The sequence below is a fragment of the Salmo salar genome, chromosome 05 (genome assembly GCF_965601325.2).
Source record: "Salmo salar chromosome 05, fSalSal1, whole genome shotgun sequence".
Classification (NCBI taxonomy): domain Eukaryota; kingdom Metazoa; phylum Chordata; class Actinopteri; order Salmoniformes; family Salmonidae; genus Salmo; species Salmo salar.
Window position 1 is genome coordinate 80,695,504 of NC_138295.1, and position 27,462 is coordinate 80,722,965.

The 27,462-nt window shown below is 42.9% G+C and overlaps 2 protein-coding genes across 2 annotated transcripts; both read left to right on the forward strand.

Annotated features, from left to right (window-relative positions):
- Nucleotides 1–2,519: 2,519 nt before the first annotated feature.
- On the forward strand, nucleotides 2,520–6,856 carry LOC106586334 (H-2 class II histocompatibility antigen, E-S beta chain). The gene is made up of 5 exons (XM_045712922.2): nucleotides 2,520–2,867; nucleotides 5,279–5,551; nucleotides 5,678–5,959; nucleotides 6,073–6,186; nucleotides 6,280–6,856. Exons 1-5 carry the CDS (start codon nucleotides 2,804–2,806, stop codon nucleotides 6,333–6,335), a joined length of 789 nt encoding a protein of 262 aa, XP_045568878.2. The 5' UTR covers nucleotides 2,520–2,803; the 3' UTR covers nucleotides 6,336–6,856.
- Nucleotides 6,857–9,724: 2,868 nt separating this feature from the next.
- On the forward strand, nucleotides 9,725–23,074 carry LOC106606101 (cytoplasmic dynein 1 light intermediate chain 1). The gene is made up of 13 exons (XM_082975637.1): nucleotides 9,725–9,867; nucleotides 10,035–10,108; nucleotides 15,202–15,318; nucleotides 15,484–15,714; nucleotides 15,926–16,095; nucleotides 16,351–16,444; nucleotides 16,681–16,816; nucleotides 16,944–17,055; nucleotides 17,513–17,572; nucleotides 17,774–17,818; nucleotides 18,019–18,109; nucleotides 19,944–20,054; nucleotides 22,175–23,074. Exons 1-13 carry the CDS (start codon nucleotides 9,779–9,781, stop codon nucleotides 22,252–22,254), a joined length of 1,410 nt encoding a protein of 469 aa, XP_082831763.1. The 5' UTR covers nucleotides 9,725–9,778; the 3' UTR covers nucleotides 22,255–23,074.
- The last annotated feature ends 4,388 nt before the right edge of the window (nucleotides 23,075–27,462 follow it).

A 27,462-nucleotide genomic window follows, 5' to 3' on the forward strand; every position in this document is an offset into this window, starting at 1 on the left:
TAGCGTCGATGGTGTCTCTCTGCGTTGGCAGGACTGCATCTGAGGACACGGCCGCTGGAGGGCTGTGACGCACAAGGTGCTGTGGAGACGCCGGGGCTGGGCGCACTCAGCTCCTGCTCAGCAGCACCACCGACCCCGCTGGAACACTCAGCTCCTGCTCAGCAGCAGCACCACCGACCCCGCTGGAACACTCAGCTCCTGCTCAGCAGCAGCACCACCGACCCCGCTGGAACACTCAGCTCCTGCTCAGCAGCAGCACCACCGACCCCGCTGGAACACTCAGCTCCTGCTCAGCAGCAGCACCACCGACCCCGCTGGAACACTCAGCTCCTGCTCAGCAGCAGCACCACCGACCCCGCTGGAACACTCAGCTCCTGCTCAGCAGCAGCACCACCGACCCCGCTGGAACACGCAGCGACTAAAAACAATAGAATGTGTAAACAACTTGAATGCATCTGGTTTACTCTTTTCAAACGAGTGAATACTAATTACATACCTGGATCATCCGGTGCGTCTTGCATGTCCGTGTCCCACCCCGTCACTACTCAAGAGGTGGGCCCATATAATACCGGCAAGTCGCTCATCAAGGGGGTTGAGCTCCGGTGTCCCCTTTCCGCCGCCCGTGGCACAAACACTTTGTAAGGCTATGCGCCTTTTGGCCTCCACTTTTGACGGACCACTTTTTAATTTCTGAGCCAGCAGCATTCACAGCGTCCGCCACATGCTGCCGCTAACGCCTTTTTGGCATTTGCAATGCCCACAATGTGTCCACCAAACCATATTTTTGTCTTGCTTTAACCTCCCCTACAATAACTTCCACTTCACACTGGGTGACATGTTACTTTTCTCCTTTCTGTCGGGATTTGTCGTTATGGAGAAATATCAGAGGCGTTTCACTGACTATTTATAGGCAACTATGTGCGTTAAAAGGGTGGAACAAGACGCTCACTCACGTGCGCCAAATTTCGAGTTTATTGTGATTTATAAAGGGAAACTGGCGTGGGACGTGCGTACGTATTAAATCAGAATATTTTTGTGCATAATCACTTTCTGTGTTTCGTCCCTACGCCACCTTTTGACGTGAATCCTCCGCCCAGTTTTATAAATGAGGCCTCTGGTCTGTAAACTGTTTCTTCCTGGATACAGTAAGAGTGAAATAAATGTTCGTTGAAAGATGTATTTCTTCAATGTTTTGATGGCACCGCTCTCCTCTTGTCCCCCAGAGTATGAGATATGTGAGGTGAGTGGGTCCAGTGCTGGTCCTGCTGTATTCTGTGGAGTGGGCCTGACTCTGGGACTGTTGGGAGTGGCTACCGGAACATTCCTGTACGTCAAAGGACAACAGTTCAACTGAATTGTGACATATATTAAATTTAAAAAATCCTCTTTTGCAGTTGTAGGTTAACAATGGGACAAAGAATTAGTGGCGTACCGCAGTTTCATCTTTTTTGTTGAGGGGGGAAACTGTTAATTGTACACATTTTGCTATGGGGCAAAGAGAAAAATATGCGGTTTTATAATTAATTTCATGCTATTTTACACATTTTGCCCTGAGGCTGAGAGAAAATGTTGAAGTTTAGCAGCTAATTTCCTGTCATTTTTAACATTTTTGCCATGGCTTATGACATGTTCATATGTTATCTGGGGAGGGGGGGCCTGACCTCCAGGGGGTCCCCACCTTTTCTTTTAGAGAGGGGGGGTACGCCAGTGCAAATAATATGAACTACTCTGTAACAGTTCAAATTATTTCCTGTCAATAAAATATTTCATATTTTTTGGGAACAATCAAAGGTATAAATATGCACCCAACCTGAGACGTTCAACAATAGACACATGAATGGATCACATTCATTAATTGTTCCCGTCTTACATTGTACACTGCAAGTGGGTAATTCCCCCTCCGTCATCAATACTTACATGATCACAAACTTGAATGTCATTTCACCATTTACTAACTATCAGTTGTGTGGTAAACAGGAGGAAGTATTTATACAATGTACTGAAACTGTGAGTGAGAATGGGAGAGCATGTCTGAGCTATTGTGGGACCAATACCATAGAAACCCAAACAAGACTAAAGTAGTAGGTTGGTTAATATTTACACACAGTGACAGGAATAAGAGTTTTATTGTATGCAATAATTGGTGTGGGACTTTGCCTGGTGTTAAATCAATAATCATAAACAGGGTTGGGTAGGTTACTTTCTAAATGTAATCCGTTACTAGTCAAGTGTCAATTTGTAATCCGTAGCGTAACTTTGAATTACCCAAACTAACGGATTACGTTCAGTTACTTTTGCATTACTTTCCCTTTAAGAGGCGTTAGAAAAAGACAAAGGATCCATCCAACACATTTGGTGTGTCATAGTGGTCTCTGACTTGTGGTCAGACTTGCTCAGGCAGACAAACTTAAACTTGCTAAATATTTCAACGCTAAATTGAATGTCATTGAGAAAACAAAGTGTCAATGTATTTTTCACAAACATCCTTTCTGAATTCAAAAGTAATTCAAGAAGTAATCTAGTTTTTCAAAAGAATCTGTAATCTGATTGCAATATTTTAGCTGGTAATGCAATTACACATCAGTCATGAATTGCAGTGCTTTGTGATATGCTTAGCGAGAGAGAGAGAGCATAACGATATAACAAATTACTTCCTGAAAGACTTTAGAGCTGTTTCACTACTGGACTGACATTGGTCCATCCAATCTGATTCCTCATTCTGTTCCGTTATAGACACAGGCCAACATTAACCACATAGAGACATAGAAGGTATCTAACTCTGTTCTCGCTCTGAGAAGTAAACATGTCTGTGCTGAATCTCTCGTCCATCCACCTACTGCTTCTCTTCTCCTCTCTGTCTGGAGTAGGTGAGTAAAAATCTGCTCATGTCCTATAGATGTGATCAGGTTTGACAGGAACCACAGAATGACTTTGAATTGGTCAAGATACACGAAGTCAGTCCAAAGTCTCAGTTATCGTCTTGAGCTTTGCAAAATGACTGCCATTATAGACACTTGTAGTGGTGAGATAAACAACAGGATTAATGTTGACTATGGTCTCTGTACAGAGAGACAAGTGATTGAAGTCCAGTGTGTGAAAAAGTACCCAATTGTGATACATGAGTAAAAATATAGATACCTTTTTAATAGAAAGTTACTCAAGTAAAACAAAGTCACCCAGTAAAATACTACTTCAGTAAAAGTCTAAAAGTATTTGGTTCTAAATATACTTAAGTATCAAAATAAATGTAATTGTTAAAATATGCTTAAGAAGTAAAGGTATAAATCATTTCAAGTTCCTTATATTATACAAAGCAGACAGCACAATTTTCTTGTTTTTAAAATGTACAGATATCCAGGGGCGCACTCCAACACTCAGACATCATTTACAAATTACGCATTTGTGTTTAGTGAGTCTGTCAGATCAGAGGCAGTAGATGACCACGTGTTCTTTTGATAAGTGCGTGAATTGGACCATTTTTCTGTCCTGCTAAGCATTCAAAATGTAACAAACACTTTTGGGTGTCAGGGAAAATGTATGGAGTGAAAAGTACCTTATTTTCTTTAGGAATGTAGTGAAGTGAAAGTAAAAGTTGTCCAAAAAATAAATAGTAAAGTACAGATTCCCCCAAAAACGACTTAAGTAGTATTTTTTAATTATTTTTACTTAAGTACTTTACACACTGTTGAAGTAATAGGGGAAATTGCCACGGGGGATGGGGGGGACATGTCATTTCTTTAAAATAAAAAAAGATGAACACGTCATAAACGATGCCAAAATGTGTCGAATTGCAGGAAATTAGCTTTAACGGTTGACTTTGGGCACGAAAAATGGTCCAACAGAAATGGGGTGTGCCTTTGCTGGTTCATCGCTGTCATTGTGGTCATGTGTGCTGTGACCGACTTAGCTAGTCCGTTAGCTAAGCTAGCCACTTATAGCTTGCCAGTAACTCCAGTATGTGTTGATATAATTTCACAGGATTTGTTTTTGGACGGAAGCTGTAGAGATTGGTAAGAAATGGCACTTCTGTAGCCAAATATCTTATTCATCCATTTTTTGGCAGTTTTTAAGCATTACATGACCTGGTATGATGGTGCGTTGATCAGTTATACAGTTTAAAACTGTTGTTTTTGCAGGGGTTTTTGCCCAAATTTTACTTTTAAAGTAACTGTCCAGTGTTTCCATACATCTATGAAATATGATTTATAATTAATTACAATAAGTGTGAAATCGTTTTCCCTACAGATTTTTTTCCTGTTTTGGAATGGTGTGGGAGTACCCCAACAACAGAATGGTGTGAGCATATACCAATCTTAAAAAATATTCACACGAGTAGACTAATGATTGGCCAGCTCATCCTCCTCAGGAGGATGACATCATCGTCTAGGAGGATGACATCATTTTCTGAGGAAATAGCAAGCATTTTTGAACGGTCTGTTTGAGATACAAGTTTGAGGTGTTTTTTTCCCCTCCAATTCACAAATAGTCCACAAGTACGAGTTAACAGTATGAGTTAACAGAATATTCACTTTTAAAAGTCAGATTTTCACTGGACAGTTACTTTAAAATGGCAACAATTTCTCTCAGCCTCATGGCAAAATGTGTAGAGTAGCAGGAAACCTGCTTTAAAACTGAAGGGAAAAATGTGTAGAATTGCAAGAAATTAGCTTTCAAACTTCAAAATTGTCTCATTCATGACAAAATGTGTAGAATACCAGTATAAAACTGCACATTTTTCTCTTAGCTGTTTTTCCCCCCCCAAAAATCTGTTTTCCCTAAAAATGCTATAAATGTTTTTATTTTGGGGGGAGGGGCCTTCAACTTTCCACTTATACTGTGTTTTCAAAATACCCCTCCAAATATCCCTCAAAATAACCCTCGGGAGGCATAATAAGTCATGTCAAGCTGTGTAGAATAGCAGGAAATGCATTTTAAAATGTCCAAAAACATTGCAGGGGAGGACCCCCCGGACCCTGTCTGCTGTTTGTCCCCCTTCCAATATCTACACCACAATTTCACCCTTGATTTAAGTATATAGTGGCCAGTGTGTCATCCTCTGGGTTCTTGTAATCGTGCACTGATGAAATTGTGCACTAAACATGTTTGTATTTTGATAAAGAATTATTCCATCTCATAATATTTCTATAGACAAAGATACCTAAAGAGTGAAATCCACAGAATGTATTTGTTTTCTCTGGTCTGTTGATCAGATGATATTATGAAAGAAGAGAAACGAGACCTCCAGATATCATCTTGTTTGTAACTGTTTATTTGACAGATGGCTATTTTGGACACTTTGAGATGAGGTGTCGGTTCAGCTCCGAGGATCCCCGAGATATTGAGTATCTGCTGCAGGTCTACGGCAACAAGAAGTTACTGGGACAATACAACAGCACAACAGAGAAATGTACGGTCTACACACAATGGATGAAGAACTTCACTGAAACGGCCTGCAAAGGCCCTGCTTTTCTGTCCGAAAGGAGAGAAGAAATGAATAAATACTGCAGCAGCAACGTTCCTGTGGTATATGGGTACTTACTAGATAAGGCAGGTAAGTGTATGAGTACATACTCAATGGTAGTGATAAGGAGGAGTACATACTAGATGAGATAGATGAACATCATGAAAAGAGCACGAGGCAAGCCCTGAAGAACCCAGTATGTTCTTCCCTCTCCAGTTGAGCCCTACATCAGGCTGAGATCAGTGGAGTCATTCAGTACCAGACACCCGGCCATGCTCGTGTGCAGTGCCTACGACTTCTACCCCAAACCCATCAGAGTGACGTGGCTGAGGGACGGACAGGAAGTGACCTCAAATGTGACTTCCACAGAGGAGCTGGTCAATGGGGACTGGACCTACCAGATCCACTCGCACCTGGAGTACACACCCACACCTGGAGAGAGAATCACCTGTATGGTGGAGCACTTCAGCCTCACTGAGCCCAAACTGTATGACTGGGGTAAGTGGGTGTGTGGACTTGGAGTGTCTGAATGAGATACGAGTGTTTGGGAGGGAGGCTTTATAAGTCTATTTATTATAAGATGTATGTCTTAATTGTTTGTGTAATTACAGACCCCTCCCTGCCTGGGCCTGAGAGGAATAAGATGGTGATCGGGGCCTGTGGACTGCTGCTGGGGGTGGTCTTTATAGCAGCTGGACTGATCTACTACAGGAAGAAATCTACTGGTGAGGAGACACCGGCTATTCTATGTCAAAACAACCAAATACTTTTCAAGTCCAAATTTGAAATGTAACTTTATCTTTTTCATTCTCTCTCAGAAGGACGAGTGTTGGAGCCGACCATGGCGCTGCCAGAAAGTTATGGCACCATATAGTGGTTCACACCAGTCTGCCTTCTGAAGGTTGTGATCTGAACCCACTTAATTAGTCTGGGTACCAGTCTTTTTAGCTAACATTCCACTCCTCGTAGCCTTTTCCGTGACATATGCCAAGCAGGTCAAGTAGTGGAATGTCAGCTAAAAAGACTGGTACCCAGACTACCACTTAATCATTCCAAGCATAATGTCCTCTGTCTCCCAGGCCTTTTGCATTGGAGGAGAGGAGAGGTTGCAGCCAGAAACTCCCAAGGCCCTTCTATAGGGATCACAATCACGACATTCAGATCAAGAGTTTACCACCGAGTGGCCAACGTGATCAAATCTATGTCCACATCCTGTGCGTCTGAGACGTTAGATCTATGATATGATTTTGTAAGGTATTTTCAGATGTGACAAACAAGATTGGTTTATGGAATTGTTCGTCCTTAGGTTTCGATTCTAATTCTTGTTTTTATTGGCAACTGATGTTATTGTTTACTTGGCATTGTCTTTTATTAAAATAGTTTTATTTTGCAGTTTTCATTTGTTTGGGCATTTGTTGATAGATTCGCAAGGGGTAGGGTATATTTAACCAATAAGGTCCAAGGAGGTGTGGTATACAGCCAATATACCATGCCAAAGGGCTGTTCTTGTGTACGACACAACGCTGAGTGCCTGGATACAGCCCTTAGCAGTGACATATTGGCCATATACCACAAACCTCCAAGGCGCCTTATTGTTATTATAAACCAGTTACCAACATAAATATTACTGTAAACAAGAAATTGTGCATCATACCTGTAGATCAGGTCACGTTCCACTGCTTAGACGCTGCCAGATCTTACAACACCTAGATAGGTATTTTACCTTTCAGCTAACCACATATGTTATAGCAATTGTCAGTCGATGACACAAGTCGATGGACACAGTCGACAGTCGATGACGTGGCATGCAACCATTGGTTGATGCATGCAACGTCTAAGCAGTGGAAAGCAATCATACTGGCTGATATTCCACGGCTTTCAGCCAATCTGCATCAAGAAGCCAAACTACCCAGTTTATAAATGTCTATATTAGTGAAAGTCGATATAAGGCTATAAGTCAAATTACTTTCTCTCATGCTTTCCCTTCCTTCATGGACACTTAAGCAAAAAATAAAATAAATAAATAAGGAAAGCCATTTGAAGTAAACATCCTCCATATTGTTTTCACTCATCCTTTGCTTTCAGATCAGTGCAAATCAAGGAAAGGAGGCTAAGACACAGGAAAGGAGGCTATGCTAGGATACAGGAAAGAAGGCTAGGCTAGGACATAGGAAAGGAGGCTAGGCTAGGTCACAGGAAAGGAAGCTAGGACACAGAGGTCTAGCACCAGCAGACACTCCGTGCCAGAGGATTGGTTTGCGTTCCAGGTCATCTTTTTTTGCAGTCACAGCTTGCTCCCATAAGATTGCTGTATCTTACTCATGTTGTTCCTGATCCTTTCTACAGTCCAGACGTTGTGAGTATGCTCATCTACAAAGCGTGACTGCAAAAAAGATGACATACAAGTTGGAAGACAACTTGAAAGTAAAATGTATATTTCAAAAAATATATCAATGCAACTTTTTCCATTCCGAGCAGACACAGATTGTATGACTGCATCATTTAATCATTTATCATTTTGCACATACCCGTGTTTAAAATGTCTCTTTCACTCTGTGCATGGTGCTGGCAGGGGTGAAAATCTGATATCAACTTTGGAGGGGACAATTACATTACATTTTCTCAAGAACAATTCCTGAGGGGGACACCAAAAGTAGTGCTGTAACACATAGCCTACGTTTAATATGGTAAATGTATATTGAGGAACCAAAGAAATAAGGTGTTTGCCGTACTCCTAACTACCGGTACCCAAAACTACACAACTAATCACAACAGCAATACCATTGCCTTTAACAAATCTTAGTTCAGTCACCAGTTTAAGTTGAGAGTGGGGGTATCCATGGCATTATCCAATTATGTTCCTATTTTACAAGTAAAACAAATTGAGAACCTTTCATAATGTTGCCAAACAAAGACTCAACAAACTTACCTGAGACTCCCTGTCTCTGCCAGTCTGTCCCTGCATATCTGTCCCCAACTCTGCTGTCTGTGTGCCATCTGTTGCCTGCTCTGCCTAATGACATCATTGTGAAACATTTCCATTAGAATTTCATTTCTTTCTTATGAACATTTTATCAACTAGTCTTTGAGATATTAGGCTACTAGGGTTCTTTGCGTTTTGGTGTACTGAAAAATACTCTGATGTCCGTCTTTTTTCTGCCATTTTTCTGCCATTTTTCTGCCATTTTTCTACCTGGTTGGCTACACACACACAGAATGTAGGTTATTTACAGTAGGAGATGGGCTTCTATCATCTTATCTTCTATCATTCTATATGGGCTTCGATCTAAAAGGTAGCTAGCAAATGTGAAACGGATTGCAGTGACAAGAGTTGACAGCTGTATGAGTTCCCCATTTACACAACATATGCTGCAACCTTTTGTAATTTTAATTGTTTGTTTCATATTGGCTGGCTTCTAACAATAGCTGAATTTGCAAAGCTAGCGACGTCGCTTTTTGATCCTTCTATGTCGGCTCTTCCTATCATTGTGAAGCAGGTTTTGCTACCCGGGTTAAATAAAGGTGAAATAAAATATATAAATAATCGTTCCCTTGCGACAATTTAGCTTTTGCAATGAGACCATTAAATATATTTAAAACAATGGTAGAAGAGAGTGTAGTTCTGTTCAGTTTATCGCTAACCTTATCACAGGGACTTTGAAGCACTAACTTACATGCATGCTGATCTTGGAATAAATTGACGATAGCAAAGATTCCATCTTTGACGACGCCACATAAATGGAATAGGTACTAGCTAGCTTAATAGTTAATATTTGCGCACTAGCTCTGCATATTCAGCTAGTGTGTGTGCGCGATTGACTGGATTAACCTCACGTCAGTTACGTGCATTGAGTGCCTTTCAGACAGTAGATGCGACCTCTACGTTACCTCGCAAGCTAAGGAACTGGCAGTGGATCAAACCATTGTGAGGCAAAGGGTGGGGGGGGTCGCAATCTTTTGAAACTTAAAACCGAGCTATTAAGTGTCTATAATCAGCACAATTGCTTTCATTGTGTATTATTAATATTATTTAAATTACATAGTTATGTTTCAGTGATATATTGGGGGGGACAAATCATATTTTTCCCAGGATGGGGGGGTCGTGTCTCCCCCGTCCCCCCCGGGATTTCCGCCCCTGGGTGCTGCACAGGTTTGCTGCAAGTTGATTATTTTTAGATCAGTGATTCTGCGTGGCTTCCTTGTTTCAAATGTGAACTTGCGTGACCGCAGCGCTTATAAATGAGGGGATCTGGAACGCGCCCTTTATTACGCCAATTCAAACATCCGGGCACTTAATACATTCAAGGCTGATAGAAAATGGCTTCGACAGTGAGAATTACGTCAACTGCAAATATACTAAATTCTATAGAAAATCAAACCAGCGACGAGGATGGCCAGAATTTATGGTGAGTATTGATCCTGAACTGACAATAATATGGCTTAAGAAAGACCTGGCTCGCCTGTCAGAGCCACTTTGAATGGTTTTAGGGTTTGAAAGATCTGGTTCTAGGGAGTAGCGCATCTGAATGGCAGGGTGCTTGGTATTTGTCTGATGTCATTGTCTCTCTTGCAGGTCCTCTATTTTGAGTGAGGTATCGACGCGTTCACGGTCAAAATTGCCGTCTGGGAAAAATGTTCTTATTATGGGTAAGCCTATTTATTTTTCTGCTTTCATTGTGTAATATTGGCACGGGCTGGACCACCTGCTCTCTCCGCTCCTCCAGAGTGTGCGGGATGCTAGACAAGGAGTGCCTCACCACGCGTTCTGTATTCCATTACAATGTCAATAACAGACAGTATTGGACCATTTGTTGCGAGGTTTGAGAACCAATTGATTATTAACCGAATTATAGCAGTCTATTGTTGAATGCATTTATAACAGCGCGGCCTATAATTGTCCAACAAAATATGGACAGTGTTTCATAGACGACTGAAAATAGCAATTTCTGCAGAAGGTCAGATCTGATCAGATCACATTGAAAGAGTGATTATATTCAACACCTGCTAGTTTAATCTGTCAAATAAATCCCTCAACAAGCAAATGAGATTACATATATTTCTTATCTGGCCGACTAGTGGTATACAGTGCCTTCAGAAAGTATTCACACCCCTTGACTTTTTCCACATTTTGTTGTTACAGCCTGAATTTAAAATGGATTAAATTGAAATGTGTTGGTCACTGGCCTACACACAATACCCCATAATGTAACATTGGAATTATGTTTTTTGAAATTTATCAAAAATGAAAAGCTGAAGTGTCTTGAGTCAATAAGTTTTGGTGTAAATATTTGCTTAACAAGTAAGATAATAAGTTGCATGGAGTCACTCTGTGTGCAAAGTGTTTAACATGATTTTTGAATCTCTGTAACCCACACCTACAATTATCCCTTAGTCGAGCAGTGAATTTCAAACACCGATTCAAACACAAAGACCATGGAGGTTTTCCTATTCCGAAAGCAGACATTGAATATCCCCTTGAAACATGGTGAAGTTCTTCATTACTGGATGATGTATCAATACACCCAGTCACTACAAAGATACAGGCGTCCTTCCTAACTCAGTGATGGTAAATTCGGCTCTTTTTACTCAATCAGATCTTTGACTCGTTCAGTCAAAATAATGAATCTTTTGACTCATTTTGTTCATTTGAGTCAGTAAGAGCCAATTTATGCTTGACCCAAAATATGGTCGGAGGCGCCCAATGGATGGTGTGACTCAAATACGGAAATTCCGGAGGCATGCAGAGGCCAAATTGAGCTCCGTACCGCATCGCTGTGCTCCTCTCAAATTTTGTAATAATGGGGAGGGCTCGGTATGGCTCTGCATTGACGTGATAGGTTGACGGTAGGTGAGGGCGATAAGTCCTGTGTATACACAAAGTCACATCCTTAACAACAGCTCTACGACAAATTGCAAACGATGAACTGAAGACTGTCGTTCACAGTAGGGGGCTTATTGGAGCTGTCATTTGTGACTGAGACTTGTAAATGTGTGCTTTTAAACAATGTACATTTTGTTAATTGCTAGGCATACAAATGACATTTATTTCTGGATACATTTGAAACGAGGTCCATCTAGCTGTGGCTGCTACCGGACTAGATTGTGAACGACTCTTGGCGGAATGCATTGCTTGACTGCCGTGAGAGTTCAGTCGTTCGCGAACTGCAGCCGACCAAACGATTCGTTCTCAAGTTGGAGTTTGCTGAGCAGAGGCTGTGTATGGTTTGGTTCTACTAAGCTGTGTCCATCTTAACATTAAATCAATTAAATGCAGTCATTCTTGCACCATACGACCAATTATCAGTTCTAGACATGTCTGTCTTCTCTATGCTCATGATTTATTTCCCTGTGCAAATATGACGGACAGTTGGGGCACGTCTCTGGAGCTGCTGAGCCGGAGGAGCGTGTATGAAAGGCGCTGCTTGGTCATTCTGACGTCTGCATTGGCCATGCAGCATTTACGATGACACGGCCTCTGCAGAAGTCAGGGCGTTCATACTTCTTGAGCTTCGCCGAGCAGCACAGAGCTGTTGTGAAGGAAGTTGTCAAGGAAGTGAGTTTGTGTTTATACAGGACCACCCACCCTCGCCTATCGTCAAACAATCATGTCAATGTGGAGCTACAGTTGAAGTCGGAAGTTTACTTACACCTTAGCCAAAGACATTTAAACGCAGTTTTTCACAACTCCTGACATTTAATCCACATAAGAATTCCCTGTCTTAGGTCAGTTAGGATCACCACTTTATTTTAAGAATGTGAAATGTCAGAATAATAGTAGCGAGAATGATTTATTTCAGCTTTTACCATATTCCCAGTGGGTCAGAAGTTTACATACACTCAATTAGTATTTGGCATTGCCTTTAAATTGTTTAACTTGGGTCAAACGTTTCGGGTAGCCTTCCACGAGCTTCCCACAATAAGTTGGGTGAATTTTGGCCCATTCCTCCTGACAGAGCTGGTGTAACTGAGTCAGGGTTGTAGGCTTCCTTGCTTGCACACGCCTTTTCAGTTCTGCCTACAAATTTCTATGGGATTGAGGTCAGGGCTTTGTCATGGCCACTCCAATTCGTGACTTTGTTGTCCTTAAGCCATTTTGCCACAACTTTGGAAGTATGCTTGGTGTCATTGTCCATTTGGAAGACCCATTTGCGACCAAGTTTTAGCTTCCTGACTGATGTCTTGAGATGTTGCTTCAATATATCCACATAATTTTCCTTCCTCATGTCATCTATTTTGTGAAGTGCACCAGTCCCTCTTGCAGCAAAGCACCCCAACAACATGATGCTGCCACCTCTGTGCTTCAAGGTTGGGATGGTGTTCTTCGGCTTGCAAGCCTCCCCCTTTTTCCTCCAAACATAACGATGGTCATTATGGCCAAACAGTTCTATTTTTGTTTCATCAGACCAGAGGACATTTCTCCAAAAAGTACCATCTTTGTCCCCATGTGCAGTTGCAAACTGTAGTCTGGCTTTTTTTATGGCGGTTTTGGAGCAGTGGCTTCTTCCTTGCTGAGCGGCCTTTCATGTTATGCCGATATAGGACTTGTTTTACTGTGGATATAGATACTTTTGTACCTGTTTCCTCCAGCATCTTCACAAGGGCCTTTGCTGCTGTTCTGGGATTGATTTGCACTTTTCGCACCAAAGTACGTTCATCTCTAGGAGACAGAACGTGTCTCCTTCCTGAGCGGCATGATGGCTGAGTGGTCCCATGGTGTTTATACTTGCTTAGTATTGTTTGTACAGATGAATGTGGTACATTCAGGCATTTGGAAATTGCTCCCAAGGATGAACCAGACTTGTGGAGGTCTACATTTTTTTTATCTGAGGTCTTGGCTGATTTCTTTTGATTTTCCCATGATGTCAAGCAAAGAAGCACTGAGTTTGAAGGTAGGCATTGAAATGCATCCACAGGTACACCTCCAATTGACTAAAATTATGTCAATTAGACAATCAGATTCTTCTAAAGCTATGACATCATTTTCTGGAATTTTCCAAGCTGTTTATAGGCAAAGTCAACTTGGTGTATATAAACTTCTGACCCACTGGAATTGTGATACAGTGAATAAGTGAAATAATCTGTCTGTAAACAATTGTTGGAAAAATTACTTGTGTCATGCACAAAGTAGATGTCCTAACGGACTTGCCAAAACTGTAGTTTGTTAACAAGAAATTTGTGGAGTGGTTGAAAAACGAGTTTTAATGACTCCAACCTAAGTGTTTGTAAACATCCGACTTCAACTGTATACAGAGCCCTCCACATTGTTACAAAATTTGAGAGGCGCACAGCGATGCGGTATGGAGCTCAATTTGGCCTCTGCGTGCTTCCGGAGGCTCCTCAATTGCGTCAAACCATCCATACGGCGCCTCCAACCACATTTTGGATCAAGCATGAATTGGCTCTTAATCCTGCTGTAGGACTGACTAATTGCGGCTAGCACTAGCAGGTCAAACGAACAACTAGGAGCCAATTTATGCCTTTTTTAAATGAACGAGTCACTCAAACAAGTCATGACTCTCGAGTCAGTAAAAAGAGTCGTTCAAAAATAACAAATTGTTTGCAAACTGCACATCATTAGAAGGAAACCGGTCAGGGATTTCACCATGAGTCCAATGTTAACTTTAAAACAGTTAGTTTAATGGCATCAGCAATCAACAACATTGAAGTTACTGCATAATACTAACCTAATTGACAGTGAAAGAAGGGAGCCTGTACAGAATAACAATATTCCAAAACATGCATCCTGTTTGCAATAATGCACTAAAGTAAAACTGCAAAAAATGTGGCAAAGAAATGAGCTTTATGTCCTGAATACAAAGTGTTATGTTTGGGGCAACTCAAACGCAACACATCACTGAGTACCACGCTTCATATTTTCAAGCATACTGGTGGCTGCATTATGTTATGGGTATGCTTGTCATTATGGGTATGCTTGTCATTGTCATTACACAAGGACTAGGGAGTTTTTTTTTTAATGATGGAGATAAATGTAATAGAGCTAAGCAGTGGCAAAATCCTAGAAGAAAGCCTGGTTCAGTCAGCAGAAACTGGGAGATGGTCACATTTCAGCAGGACAATAACCTAAAACACAAGACCAAATATACACTGGAGTTGCTTACCAAGACGACATTGAAAATTCCTGAGTGGCCTAGTTAATGTTTTGACTTAAAATCTATGGCAAGACTTGAAAATGGCTATCTAGCAATGATCAACAATCAACTTGACAGAAAAAATAGTTATGTGCAAATGTTGTGCAATCCAGGTGTGAAAGATTCGCTCACTGCTGTAATCGCTGCCAAAGGTGATTCTAACATATATTCAACCCGCTGAGTCAATACATCTAATCAAGAGTTTCATTTATTTATATATATATATATTTTATTTGACAAATGTTAGTATTTTCCACTTTGACATTACAGAATATTTTGTGTAGATCGTTTACAAAAAAATGTCAATTACATCCATTTTAATCCCACTTTGTGACACAAAATATGGAAAAAGGTGAAGGGGTATGAATATTTTCTGAAGGTATTGTATTGGCCCTGCATATAGGCCTAACTGATTTTGTGAGCTATAGCTGCATTGATGCAAAATGATATACTTGTATAGGCCTAGAGCAGTGGCCACAGCAGGCAACTGACCTACAGGCCTAATGTAGCCTACAGTAGTCTATAACAGATTTGAATGATTTTGCTTAGCATGCAGTTTACCTGCACGTATGTGTTTCATGTATGCTACAGGTGAGACGGGGGCAGGTAAGACCACTCTCATAGCCAAACTGCAGGGAGTTGAAGAATACATGAAAGGCAGAGGACTGGAGTACCTGTACTTTAACGTTCACGATGATGACATCGATGGTAAGTGTGTCTTTTTGGACATAATGAGAATACAAGATTTGTTTTAGTTTATAATATAACTCTGGCTTCAGTGTATGATGGGTCAGTAGCGATCAATAGGATAGCCTGGTACAATTTCTCCTTTTTGGTGTGATTTGACCCCAAACTGTGTGTGTGTCTGTGCAGATCATGCTATGTGTAACGCATGGATTCTGGACGGTGACCTGTACCACAAAGGCCTCCAGCAGTTTGCTGTGTGTGGGGAGAACCTGGCCGACACTATGGTCCTGCTGGTAGTGGACATGTCCAGGCCGTGGACGGTGCTGGACTCTCTGCAGAAGTGGGCCAGTGTGCTACGAGAACACATCGACAAGCTCAGAGTCAACCCAGAGACACTGAGGGACATGGAACAGAGATGTATGCCTATGAATCTGAGAGAGAGACGTTCTTACTTTATAACATTAAAGACTGAAATAACTACTTCAACAGTATTTCTTTAAAACTTTGATTAGCCATGAGATGTAAACTATAAAGTTAATCGAGATGATGAATTGTTCTGAGTTTGAATTAAAAAGGGCAAAATAGCACTCTAAAACGGAATCTCTTCCACCCTCTCCCCTACCGCTAGTGGTCCGACAGTTCCAGGAGTACACAGAGCCAGGGGGCGACCACAGCGCCTCTCCCAAGAGGAGGAACCCCGTGGCTGGGGAGGCTGAGGAGGAGTGTGTGGTGCTCCCCTTGGGAGAGAACACACTCACACACAACCTGGGCGTGCCTGTTATGGTGGTGTGTACAAAGGTATGGTGGGCAAACCTCTGGCATTAGGGAAATAAATTCAGTTGCCTTGTTAACTCAACTTATCAAAGGATACTTTGTGGCGTTGGTATGGTTACTTTATTCATACATGTGTATAAAGGATGGAAAATCTGTCATTTTGTTTTACACTTTCTCATTTCCTCCGCTTTCAATTTCTTTTTCATTCTTGTCTTGTGTGGCTTACCTTCTCTCTCTCTCAGTATTCTCTTTCCCTCTCTTCACTTCCCTCCTTTGCAGTGTGACACGTTTCTCAGTCTAGAGAAAGAGCATGACTACCGGGAAGAACACTTTGACTTCATCCAGTCTCACATCCGACACTTCTGCTTGCAGTGTATCCTTCTGCCTCACAGACTGATCTAAGAGTTGGCATTCCGCTGGCGTTATTCTTTCAAACTAATATATTTTCATATTTTCTTAGATGTACTAACAATGTGCAGGCACCAGTTTCAGGATTTTCTTTCTTGTGTGAAGTGAGCATGGTTTTTCTTAGCTCGCTAGTAAAGGGGTCTTTAAGATATCGTTGGCCATTCTAGCAATAATACTATCCTTGATGTAGTGGCCTCTCAGATGGTGCAGCGCTGCTATGCACGTCAATGAAGGAAAACAAAAACATAGACCTATTGTATAAATACCTGGTCCATAGATTATACGGGTTTCCCTTTGACCTGCCGGCCCAGGTGGTGGACAAAGACTCAGTATTCATGTAAGTGTGACTCAGTGTTCTCACTAATGAAACATTTAAGCCCTTTTCTCATGTGCTGTTGACAATGACATTAGTTATTTATATATATATATATATATTATGCTTTTTTTGGTTCATTGTCTTCCAGCCCATCAGGATGGGATAATGAAAAAAAGGTTTCCATTTTATATGAAAACTTTCAGTCGTTGAAAAGGGAAGACAAGTTTGAGGAGGTTATCGTCCAGCCTCCTGTTAGAAAGGTAATGTCACTCCCAGATCTTCTCCTTGTTTTTGGCACAGACATTAAGTATTAGAAACAAGTGTAATTGAACAGACCTTTTAACTGAACTACACTCTAGGGGTAGTATCTTGGAGTTGATTGAAATTGTGACTGAATCCAAAATCCTTAGCCCTGATCAGGGTCAGAGGTTACTACTGGCATGCAGGGTTGGTGCTGTGCCTGGGTGGACTGGGGGATTCTGGGTGTTTGCTCTCTCTCCAATCCTCTCCTCTGGACTTTAATGGGCCCCGGGATGAGTACCATAATCTCAAATAACATCAGATTACCAGGATGAGCCTGCCTGCACTCAGATTACAGTGCCAAGGCCAGGCAAATATGTACTTAATCGGATGTACACTAAACTAACACATTAGGATGACTTGCATGTCATTTTGTGGAGAAAGTGTTTGTTTATCATGTTTAGTTTTTTTGTGCAGTTTGTACATGAAAAGGAACTAGGTGTGGAGGATGACCAAGTGTTTCTCCTAAAGCTTCAGGTAAGTGAGAATGTACACTATATATTTGTACAGCTGGTATGACCCAAACACATTACTTTGATAATATTGCATAATGCTAATCTGACATCAGCTGTGATAAGTTTATTTCTGCCAGTTGCCATATGAATTAGGTTAGTCGTATTAAGGGCTTCAGACTCTATCTGGACTCTCACTGACATGCTCTGTGTTGTCTATTAACAGACCCTGTTGTCTAAGCAGCCCCCAGCGGCAGCAGGCAGACCAGTGGTAAGTGTCTGGGGAAACATGCTACTGTAAAGGACCTAAAGAGTTCATGTAAATCTTCTGATACATGCAATTAATGATCCTCTACTCCTTCTTCCTTTCCTGTCTCTTCTCCTTCTCTCCCCTCCTTTCTCATCCTCTCTCTTCTTCTCTCTACTGTTCCTGTATCATCCCTCCTTCATTCCTCCTCCTTTTCATCTCAGGACACCACAAACAGAGCACCCACTGGCTCTCCTCGGGTGTCAAACCGCTCGGCAACAGCAAACGTGGCCAATGTGATGCCCATGCAACCAGGTACTGAGACCATAGATCCCCGATAACTCATTCTACTAAAATGACAAAGATTAGCTTTGGCACCAGTATTAAGTTTGCACCTACTGTGCATTTGGAAAGTATTCAGACTCTAGAGTTTTTACACATTTTGTTACATTGCAGCCTAATTCTAAAATGGATTAAAAAAAAATGTAATCCTAATTCATCTACACACAATACCCCATAATGACTGCAAAAACATGTTTGTAGAAGTTTTTGCCAATGTATATAAATAAAACGGAATTATCACATTTACATAAGTATTCAGATCCTTTACTCAGTACTTTGTTGAAGCACCATTGGCAGCGATTACAGCCTCGAGTCTTCTTGGGTATGACGCTTCAAGCTTGGCACACCTGTATTTGGGGAGTTTCTCCCATTCTTCTCTGCAGATCCTCTCAACCTCTGTCAGGTTGGATGGGGAGCGTTGCTGCACAGCTATTTTTAGGTATCTTCAGAGATGTTCGATAGGGTTCATGTCCGGGCTCTGGCTGGGCCACTCAAGGACATAGTGTCCTTGAGTGGAACCAGAGACTTGTACCAAAACCACTCCTGCATTTGTCTTGGCTGTGTGCTTAGGGTTGTTGTCCTGTTGGAAGGTGAACCTTCGCCCCAGTCTGAGGTCCTGAGCGCTCTGGAGCAGGTTTGCATCAAGGATTTCTCTATACTTTGCTCCGTTCATCTTTCCCTCGATCGTGACTAGTCTCTCCGTCCCTGCTGCTGAAAAACAACCCCACAGCATGATACTCTCAGGATACACCGCCATGCTTCACTGTAGGTATGGTACCAGGATTCTTCCAGATGTGATGCTTGGCATTCAGGCCAAATAATTCAATCTTAGTTTCATCAGACCAGAGAATCTTGTTTCTCATGGTCTGAGAGTTCTTTAGGTGCCTTTTGGAAAACTCCAAGCGGCTGTCATGTGCCTTTTACTGAGGTGTGGCTTTCGTTTGGCCATTCTACCATAAAGGCCTGATTGGTAGAGTGCTGCAGAGATGGTTGTTCTTCTGAAAGGTTCTCCCATTTCCACAGAGGAACTCTGGAGCTCTATCAGTCACCATCGGGTTCTTGGTCACCTCCCTGAACAAGGCCCTTCTCCCGCGATTGCTCAGTTTGGCCTGGCGGCCAGCTCTAGGAAGAGTCTTGGTGGTTCCAAACTTCCGTTTAAGAATGATAGATGCCACTGTGTTCTTGGGGAACTTCAATGCTGTGGAAATGTTTTGGTACCCTTCCCCAGATCTGTGCCTCGACACAATCCTGTCTCGGCGCTCTACAGACAATTCCTTCCACCTCATGACTTGTTTTTTTTTCTCTGACATGCACTGTCAGCTGTGGGACCTTATATAGATGGGTGTGTGCCTTTCCAATCATGTCCAATCAATTAAATTTACCACAGGTGGACTCCAATCAAGTTGTAGAAACTTCTCAAGGATGGTCAATGAAAACAAGATGCACCTGAGCTCAATTTCGAGTCTCATAGCAAAGGGTCTGAATACCTATGTAAATAAGGTATTTCTGTTTTTTATGTTGATTACATTTGTGAAAAATTCTAAAAACCAGTTTTCACTTTGTTATTATGGGATGTTGTGTGTAGATTGAGGATTTTTTTATTCAAGCCTATTTTGAATAAGGCTGTAACGTAACAAAATGTGGAACAGGGGTCTGAATACTTTCTGAATGCGCTGTATATTTTGTACATAGGGAATATACCGTTAGCCTAACTGTTATTTTTTTAAACAATACCTGCCAACCTCGCCTGTGCAAGTTCGCTGAGTAACTGTGATGTTTTGTCTCTTTGTTTTCGCTGTGCCATTAGGCGGGCAGACCAGCGAGGGCGTGCTGGCTAACTTCTTCAACAGTCTGTTGAGCAAGAAGACCGGGGAAGGGGGTGGGGCCAACAACACGCCCAGAACAGTCCGGAAGTCAGGTACTGCTCCACACATGGAAGATCTGTAACTCTTTTGTCATACACCTTCTAGTAAAGTTCTAAGGAGCACAGTGACAGATATTCTTCCCCAAATTTCCACAGAAAGACAGGACTTGAAATATAAAACATCCATTCTGTCATCTCACTGGTTGTTTAGGTGCACTGTGCACGTGTGTGTTCTGTCCCCCTGATCTCTCCTTTATTAGACTCTCTCACTCCTTCCATTGTCTTTACCAGCGGTTCTAAACCTCAGTAACTAAGCTCATGAGGCATTTACAAGTTATATTCTTCAAGAGTTGTTGGTGTAATAGAGAATTTCCATGGGAACCAGAAGGTGAGCAGTCATTGATCAAATCAATCCGATTGAATACAAGTTGCAACAGGGAGACAACCTCCAGCATGGAACATTTCCAACTGGCCTTCTCTAAGCAGGCCCTATGTTCTAATATCACAACACCAGTGTTCTGTGAACACCCGCCGAGAGTCTTGTAGGAAGTCACCGCATCATCTGCTAGTGCTACAGAATCACAGAATACAATAACAATCAGTGTCCTTGTACCTCCAGTCTGGCATCAATCACTATCAACAGATATGAGCACAATCCATAACATTCAGTATCAAGTCTAGTGACCAGCAACCCATACACAATGAGTGTCCCAAATAAAACGTGTGTAAATCATGTGTATTACATGAAGGGAGAACATATAAGTATTGTGGTAATATGAACTTTATTCATCTGAAATATTCCCATTACAAATGGCTACATATCAACACAAGTTCAGAGATGGATGTACCAATCTTACACGGAACAAAATGTATAAAATACAACATGCAACAATTTAAAAGATTTTACAGAGTTACAGTTCATAAAAGGAAATCAGGCAATTGAAATAAACTCATTATCCCCTAATCTATGGATTTCACATAACTGGGGATACAGATATACTTCTGTTGTTCAGATACCTTTTTTTTTTTTTTTTTAAGTAGTGGTGTGGATCAGAACCAGTCAGTATCTGGTTTGACCACCATTTGCCTCATGCAACGTGACACATCTCATTCGCATAGAGTTGATCAGGGTGTTGATTGTGGCCTGTGGAATGTTGTCCCACTCCTCTTCAATGGCTGTGCGAACTGGAACACGGTGTTGTACATGTTGATTCAGAGCATCCCAAACATGCTCAATGGGTGACATGTCTGGTGAGTACGCAGGCCAATGTGTCTGTACGTCCAACCAGCCTCACATGTGCAGGTCCTGGGCTGGCGTGGTTACACGTGGGCTGGCGTGGTTACACGTGGGCTGGCGTGGTTACACGTGGGCTGGTGGACATTCCAACTCTTTACATGTTGTGTTTATATTTTTGTTCAGTATAGATTGGCCCCTTTTTTAAAAGTAGTTAATAGTTCTGTCCTAAATTATCCTTTTTTGTTTATGCTGGTTTTCAGTCAACCTTCTTTTAATAATCATGACGTAATCTAGAATTGTCTAATGATGTGGATGGTAGATCAACTGATCATAACTGAGGTCTCAATATGGATTGTATTTTAGAGCCCCTTGCCTGGTGTGTGTGTGTGTGTGTGTGTGTGTGTTAGTGGATGCTGGCCCCGCTGGCCCCGCTAAGGTTGGTGTATCATGTAACTCTCCTGCATGCGTTCATATTCACGGAGCATGCTCACTCTGCCATATTACCATTGACAAAATCCTTATTTTATGTTGTACTTGGTCAATTAGACCGAACGGCCTGTTTCCCTGCCCTCGTGTTGCCTTATTTGAATGCCTGCGCACACTGAGAGCCTGCCTGGCCCAAATGAGTGGCTGGGTGCTCCATCGGCTCCCCAGACGTCAGACAGGTCTGCCACTAACGGACAGCACAGAGCTCACGTCCTCCATATCCTCTCTGGTTGTAGACATGTATCTGGGTCTTCAAGGCCTTAGTAGTTGGTTACAACTCATTTCATTGTTTTCAGAATTTGATGTATAGTTTGTTTCAAATGTGTGTTTTATTTGTCATATTCAAATGCTGCCACAAAGAGAGTACAATTGCAGGCTGATCTTTGTCCCAATACTAGTAATTGGGTGAAAGTGTATTTAACACCTACACCTATTTTGTAAATTCTTCCAGCGTCAAAGGTGGGACTAGACGGTGAGCCAGAGGCATCCTCCCCAACCTCCTCACCCCCAGCCGACATGGAGGAGTCCTGAACCCCCCAACCCCTAACCCTCCCTGCCACCCCACACGCACACACACTCGCTGGGTCCTCTCCCTCTTTAGACCCTCGACTGTCAGATGGATCAGAAGCTGGACTGGAAACAGAACAGAGCGGTCTTGGAGCGGTTGCCGTGAGACCGAGCCTTGCATGCCAACCCGTTGAAACACCACCAAAGCAAAATGACATGGACTTACTGAAAACCATCAATGTATTACATAGAAGATAAGCTCACAGGATATTGGAGGGAAATGGAGTAAGTCTGACTCGTTGTTGCTTTCTTTTAGAGCAACATTAAAATGAGAGGAACCGGATGTCTTGCGTGTGGTCTTGAAGCCACTGTGACAAATGCACATCCTTGATGTCACTCTGAACACTGTGGCTGTCTGCGAGGATGTTTTCAAAGTGGAGGAGATTGATGTTTTCCATTTGTAGAGATGGGTCTTTGGTAGACACCAGTTCCATTGTTACATGATGTCATAATGCACTGGCACACTGATGGATGAAGACTGCTGTACAATCAGGCAGAATGATTGAAATAGTGTTTTAGTGCTTATAATGGTCATAATCAAGGGTTCTGTTAGAACTCAAGAATCCAGAGTCAAGGATGATGCTCTAAAACCAGGGAAATTAATTGGTATTTTCTTTTTACTTGTGTTCATTTGCTTGGTTTGGATTAGGGTAATAGGCAGACCACTGGAGTGTTTATTGGCATAGGGGAATCATCTATCACAATCTTAAAGTAGTCAAGTTGTCATTAACTATTCAACTGTTAAATCTGCCATCATTCAATAAAGCTGTATTACTAATCAGAACTCTGCTTTGTTCTGTTTCTTTATGCCTATGGTACCTCTTGCATGGTGCAATAGCCAATGGTATTGTATGACTTCCACCACTATTATTGAGTCGTATCCTGGTACTGGCCGGGAAGTCTGAAAGACGAAAAGGAGGTCGCGGAACGGGGTGCTAAGAAAATCATCGTCGTTCAGTTTCAAATAGGGAGAAGATCTTGATGAAATCCAGTGGAGGTGGTTGAGCAACACTGGGCTGTGATTGGAGGTTAGGATTGAGTGAGGAAGTAGGAGAGGTTGTGTCTGCTAAAGTTCTTTGTGATGGAAGTTTGGTGTGTTTCAATGTTAAACAGTATGAGCAGGTATGTAAACATGTGGTTGACAGTAGCATGCTGGATCAAACTGGACGGCAGTGGGTGAAGGGAGTTATTGCAGGAGTTCCAGAAAGTGTTAACATGCAAGAAATAAAGGACCACTTGAAGGTAGGCGCTCTTATCGAGGCAAAGCACCTCCAGATGACATGAGATGGAACATGGGATGGAACAAGGTGGATAGCTTGTCAGTGCTACTATTGGTATTGCCAGGGACAGTTAGGGTTGGGTATATGAGTTACTATGTGTGAGCATATGTTCTGACACCGTTGCTGTAACTGTCAAAGGTTTGGGCATGTGGCTGTGGTGTGTAAAGGCAAAAGGAGATGTGCAAGGTGTGGGGGAGGACATACATACTGTATGTGGAGACAGGGTCCAGTTAAAGTGCTATAACTGTGGGGGGGGGGGGGCGTATGGGGGTTGTTCAGTGGTGTAAAGACAGGTGTAAGTGTGAGCGTAACATCTCGTATGCAGAAGCAGTGAAGGTAGTTCACGCAGAAACAATTGAGGCACTGAGGAGAGCAGGTATTCCAGGGCAGATTTGGATGCAGGTTGGGCCTGATGTAGAGAGCAGGTATTCCAGGGCAGATTGGGATGCAGGTTGGGCCTGATGTAGAGAGCAGGTATTCCAGGGCAGATTGGGATGCAGGTTGGGCCTGATGTAGAGAGCAGGTATTCCAGGGCAGATTGGGATGCAGGTTGGGCCTGATGTAGAGAGCAGGTATTCCAGGGCAGATTGGGATGCAGGTTGGGCCTGATGTAGAGAGCAGGTATTCCAGGGCAGATTGGGATGCAGGTTGGGCCTGATGTAGAGAGCAGGTATTCCAGGGCAGATTGGGATGCAGGTTGGGCCTGATGTAGAGAGCAGGTATTCCAGGGCAGATTGGGATGCAGGTTGGGCCTGATGTAGAGAGCAGGTATTCCAGGGCAGATTGGGATGCAGGTTGGGCCTGATGTAGAGAGCAGGTATTCCAGGGCAGATTGGGATGCAGGTTGGGCCTGATGTAGAGAGCAGGTATTCCAGGGCAGATTGGGATGCAGGTTGGGCCTGATGTAGAGAGCAGGTATTCCAGGGCAGATTGGGATGCAGGTTGGGCCTGATGTAGAGAGCAGAATGGGGGAGAACACAAGACTGGTAGGAGACATGAGGAAGGTTGTTACATTTGTGACAGCAGCACTCAATTGCACAGAAAAATGACAATCAATGACTAAGCCGATACAGATCATAGTGGAGCAGGCAGTGAGGCATCTTGGGATCACAGGACTGACAGGGGAAAATGTACAGGATGACCTCAATAAGATTGAGAATCAGTCCAGCCAGGAATCATGTATTGGTTAATTTTCATTATGGTGTTAATCCTTCACTGGAACGCCAGAAGTTTGATGGTGAATGGGCAAGAGTTCAAACAGTTTCTTGAGGAGTTACCAGCCAACCTGATGTGATAGGTCTCCAGGAGACATGGCTAAAACCTCATCTAGATGTTGTATTACAAGGTTGTTGCAGTCTGTGATACCTTTTATAATGCAGGGGATCCCATATAGGTGTGTGGGAGAGGGGAGTGGGACAGCAGTATGTTGTGGTTGGGAGGGAGGGGGGAATATGGTAATAATGAACCTTTACAAGCTGTGTAAGAGTTGCTGGTCCTTGGAAATGTAGAAGGTAAAGATAGGAGACAGGTAATGTGGTGGGGGATTTTAATGTTCATAGTACACTCTGGGGAGGGTTATAGACTGATAGGAGACAGGTAATGTGGTGGGGGATTTTAATGTTCATAGTACACTCTGGGGAGGGTTACAGACTGATAGGAGACAGGTAATGTGGTGGGGGATTTTAATGTTCATAGTACACTCTGGGGAGGGTTACAGACTGATAGGAGACAGGTAATGTGGTGGGGGATTTTAATGCTCATAGTACACTCTGGGGAGGGTTACAGACTGATAGGAGACAGGTAATGTGGTGGGGGATTTTAATGCTCATAGTACACTCTGGGGAGGGTTACAGACTGATAGGAGACAGGTAATGTGGTGGGGGATTTTAATGTTCATAGTACACTCTGGGGAGGGTTACAGACTGATAGGAGACAGGTAATGTGGTGGGGGATTTTAATGCTCATAGTACACTCTGGGGAGGGTTACAGACTGATAGGAGACAGGTAATGTGGTGGGGGATTTTAATGCTCATAGTACACTCTGGGGAGGGTTACAGACTGATAGGAGACAGGTAATGTGGTGGGGGATTTTAATGTTCATAGTACGCTCTGGGGAGGGTTACAGACTGATAGGAGACAGGTAATGTGGTGGGGGATTTTAATGTTCATAGTACACTCTGGGGAGGGTTACAGACTGATAGGAGACAGGTAATGTGGTGGGGGATTTTAATGCTCAGTATGCTCTGGGGAGGGTTACAGACTGATAGGAGACAGGTAATGTGGTGGGGGATTTTAATGCTCAGTACGCTCTGGGGAGGGTTACAGACTGATAGGAGACAGGTAATGTGGTGGGGGGATTTTAATGCTCATAGTACACTCTGGGGAGGGTTACAGACTGATAGGAGACAGGTAATGTGGTGGGGGATTTTAATGTTCATAGTACACTCTGGGGAGGGTTACAGACTGATAGGAGACAGGTAATGTGGTGGGGGATTTTAATGCTCATAGTACACTCTGGGGAGGGTTACAGACTGATAGGAGACAGGTAATGTGGTGGGGGATTTTAATGCTCAGTATGCTCTGGGGAGGGTTACAGACTGATAGGAGACAGGTAATGTGGTGAGGGATTTTAATGCTCATAGTACGCTCTGGGGAGGGTTACAGACTGATAGGAGACAGGTAATGTGGTGGGGGATTTTAATGCTCAGTACACTCTGGGGAGGGTTACAGACTGATAGGAGACAGGTAATGTGGTGGGGGATTTTAATGCTCAGTATGCTCTGGGGAGGGTTACAGACTGATAGGAGACAGGTAATGTGGTGGGGGATTTTAATGCTCAGTACGCTCTGGGGAGGGTTACAGACTGATAGGAGACAGGTAATGTGGTGGGGGGATTTTAATGCTCATAGTACACTCTGGGGAGGGTTACAGACTGATAGGAGACAGGTAATGTGGTGGGGGGATTTTACTGCTCAGTATGCTCTGGGGAGGGTTACAGACTGATAGGAGACAGGTAATGTGGTGGGGGATTTTAATGCTCAGTACGCTCTGGGGAGGGTTACAGACTGATAGGAGACAGGTAATGTGGTGGGGGATTTTAATGTTCATAGTACGCTCTGGGGAGGGTTACAGACTGATAGGAGACAGGTAATGTGGTGGGGGATTTTAATGTTCATAGTACACTCTGGGGAGGGTTACAGACTGATAGGAGACAGGTAATGTGGTGGGGGATTTTAATGCTCAGTACGCTCTGGGGAGGGTTACAGACTGATAGGAGACAGGTAATGTGGTGGGGGATTTTAATGTTCATAGTACACTCTGGGGAGGGTTACAGACTGATAGGAGACAGGTAATGTGGTGGGGGATTTTAATGTTCATAGTACACTCTGGGGAGGGTTACAGACTGATAGGAGACAGGTAATGTGGTGGGGGATTTTAATGCTCATAGTACGCTCTGGGGAGGGTTACAGACTGATAGGAGACAGGTAATGTGGTGGGGGATTTTAATGTTCATAGTACACTCTGGGGAGGGTTACAGACTGATAGGAGACAGGTAATGTGGTGGGGGATTTTAATGCTCAGTATGCTCTGGGGAGGGTTACAGACTGATAGGAGACAGGTAATGTGGTGGGGGATTTTAATGCTCATAGTACACTCTGGGGAGGGTTACAGACTGATAGGAGACACGTAATGTGGTGGGGGATTTTAATGTTCATAGTACACTCTGGGGAGGGTTACAGACTGATAGGAGACAGGTAATGTGGTGGGGGATTTTAATGCTCAGTACGCTCTGGGGAGGGTTACAGACTGATAGGAGACAGGTAATGTGGTGGGGGGATTTTAATGCTCATAGTACACTCTGGGGAGGGTTACAGACTGATAGGAGACAGGT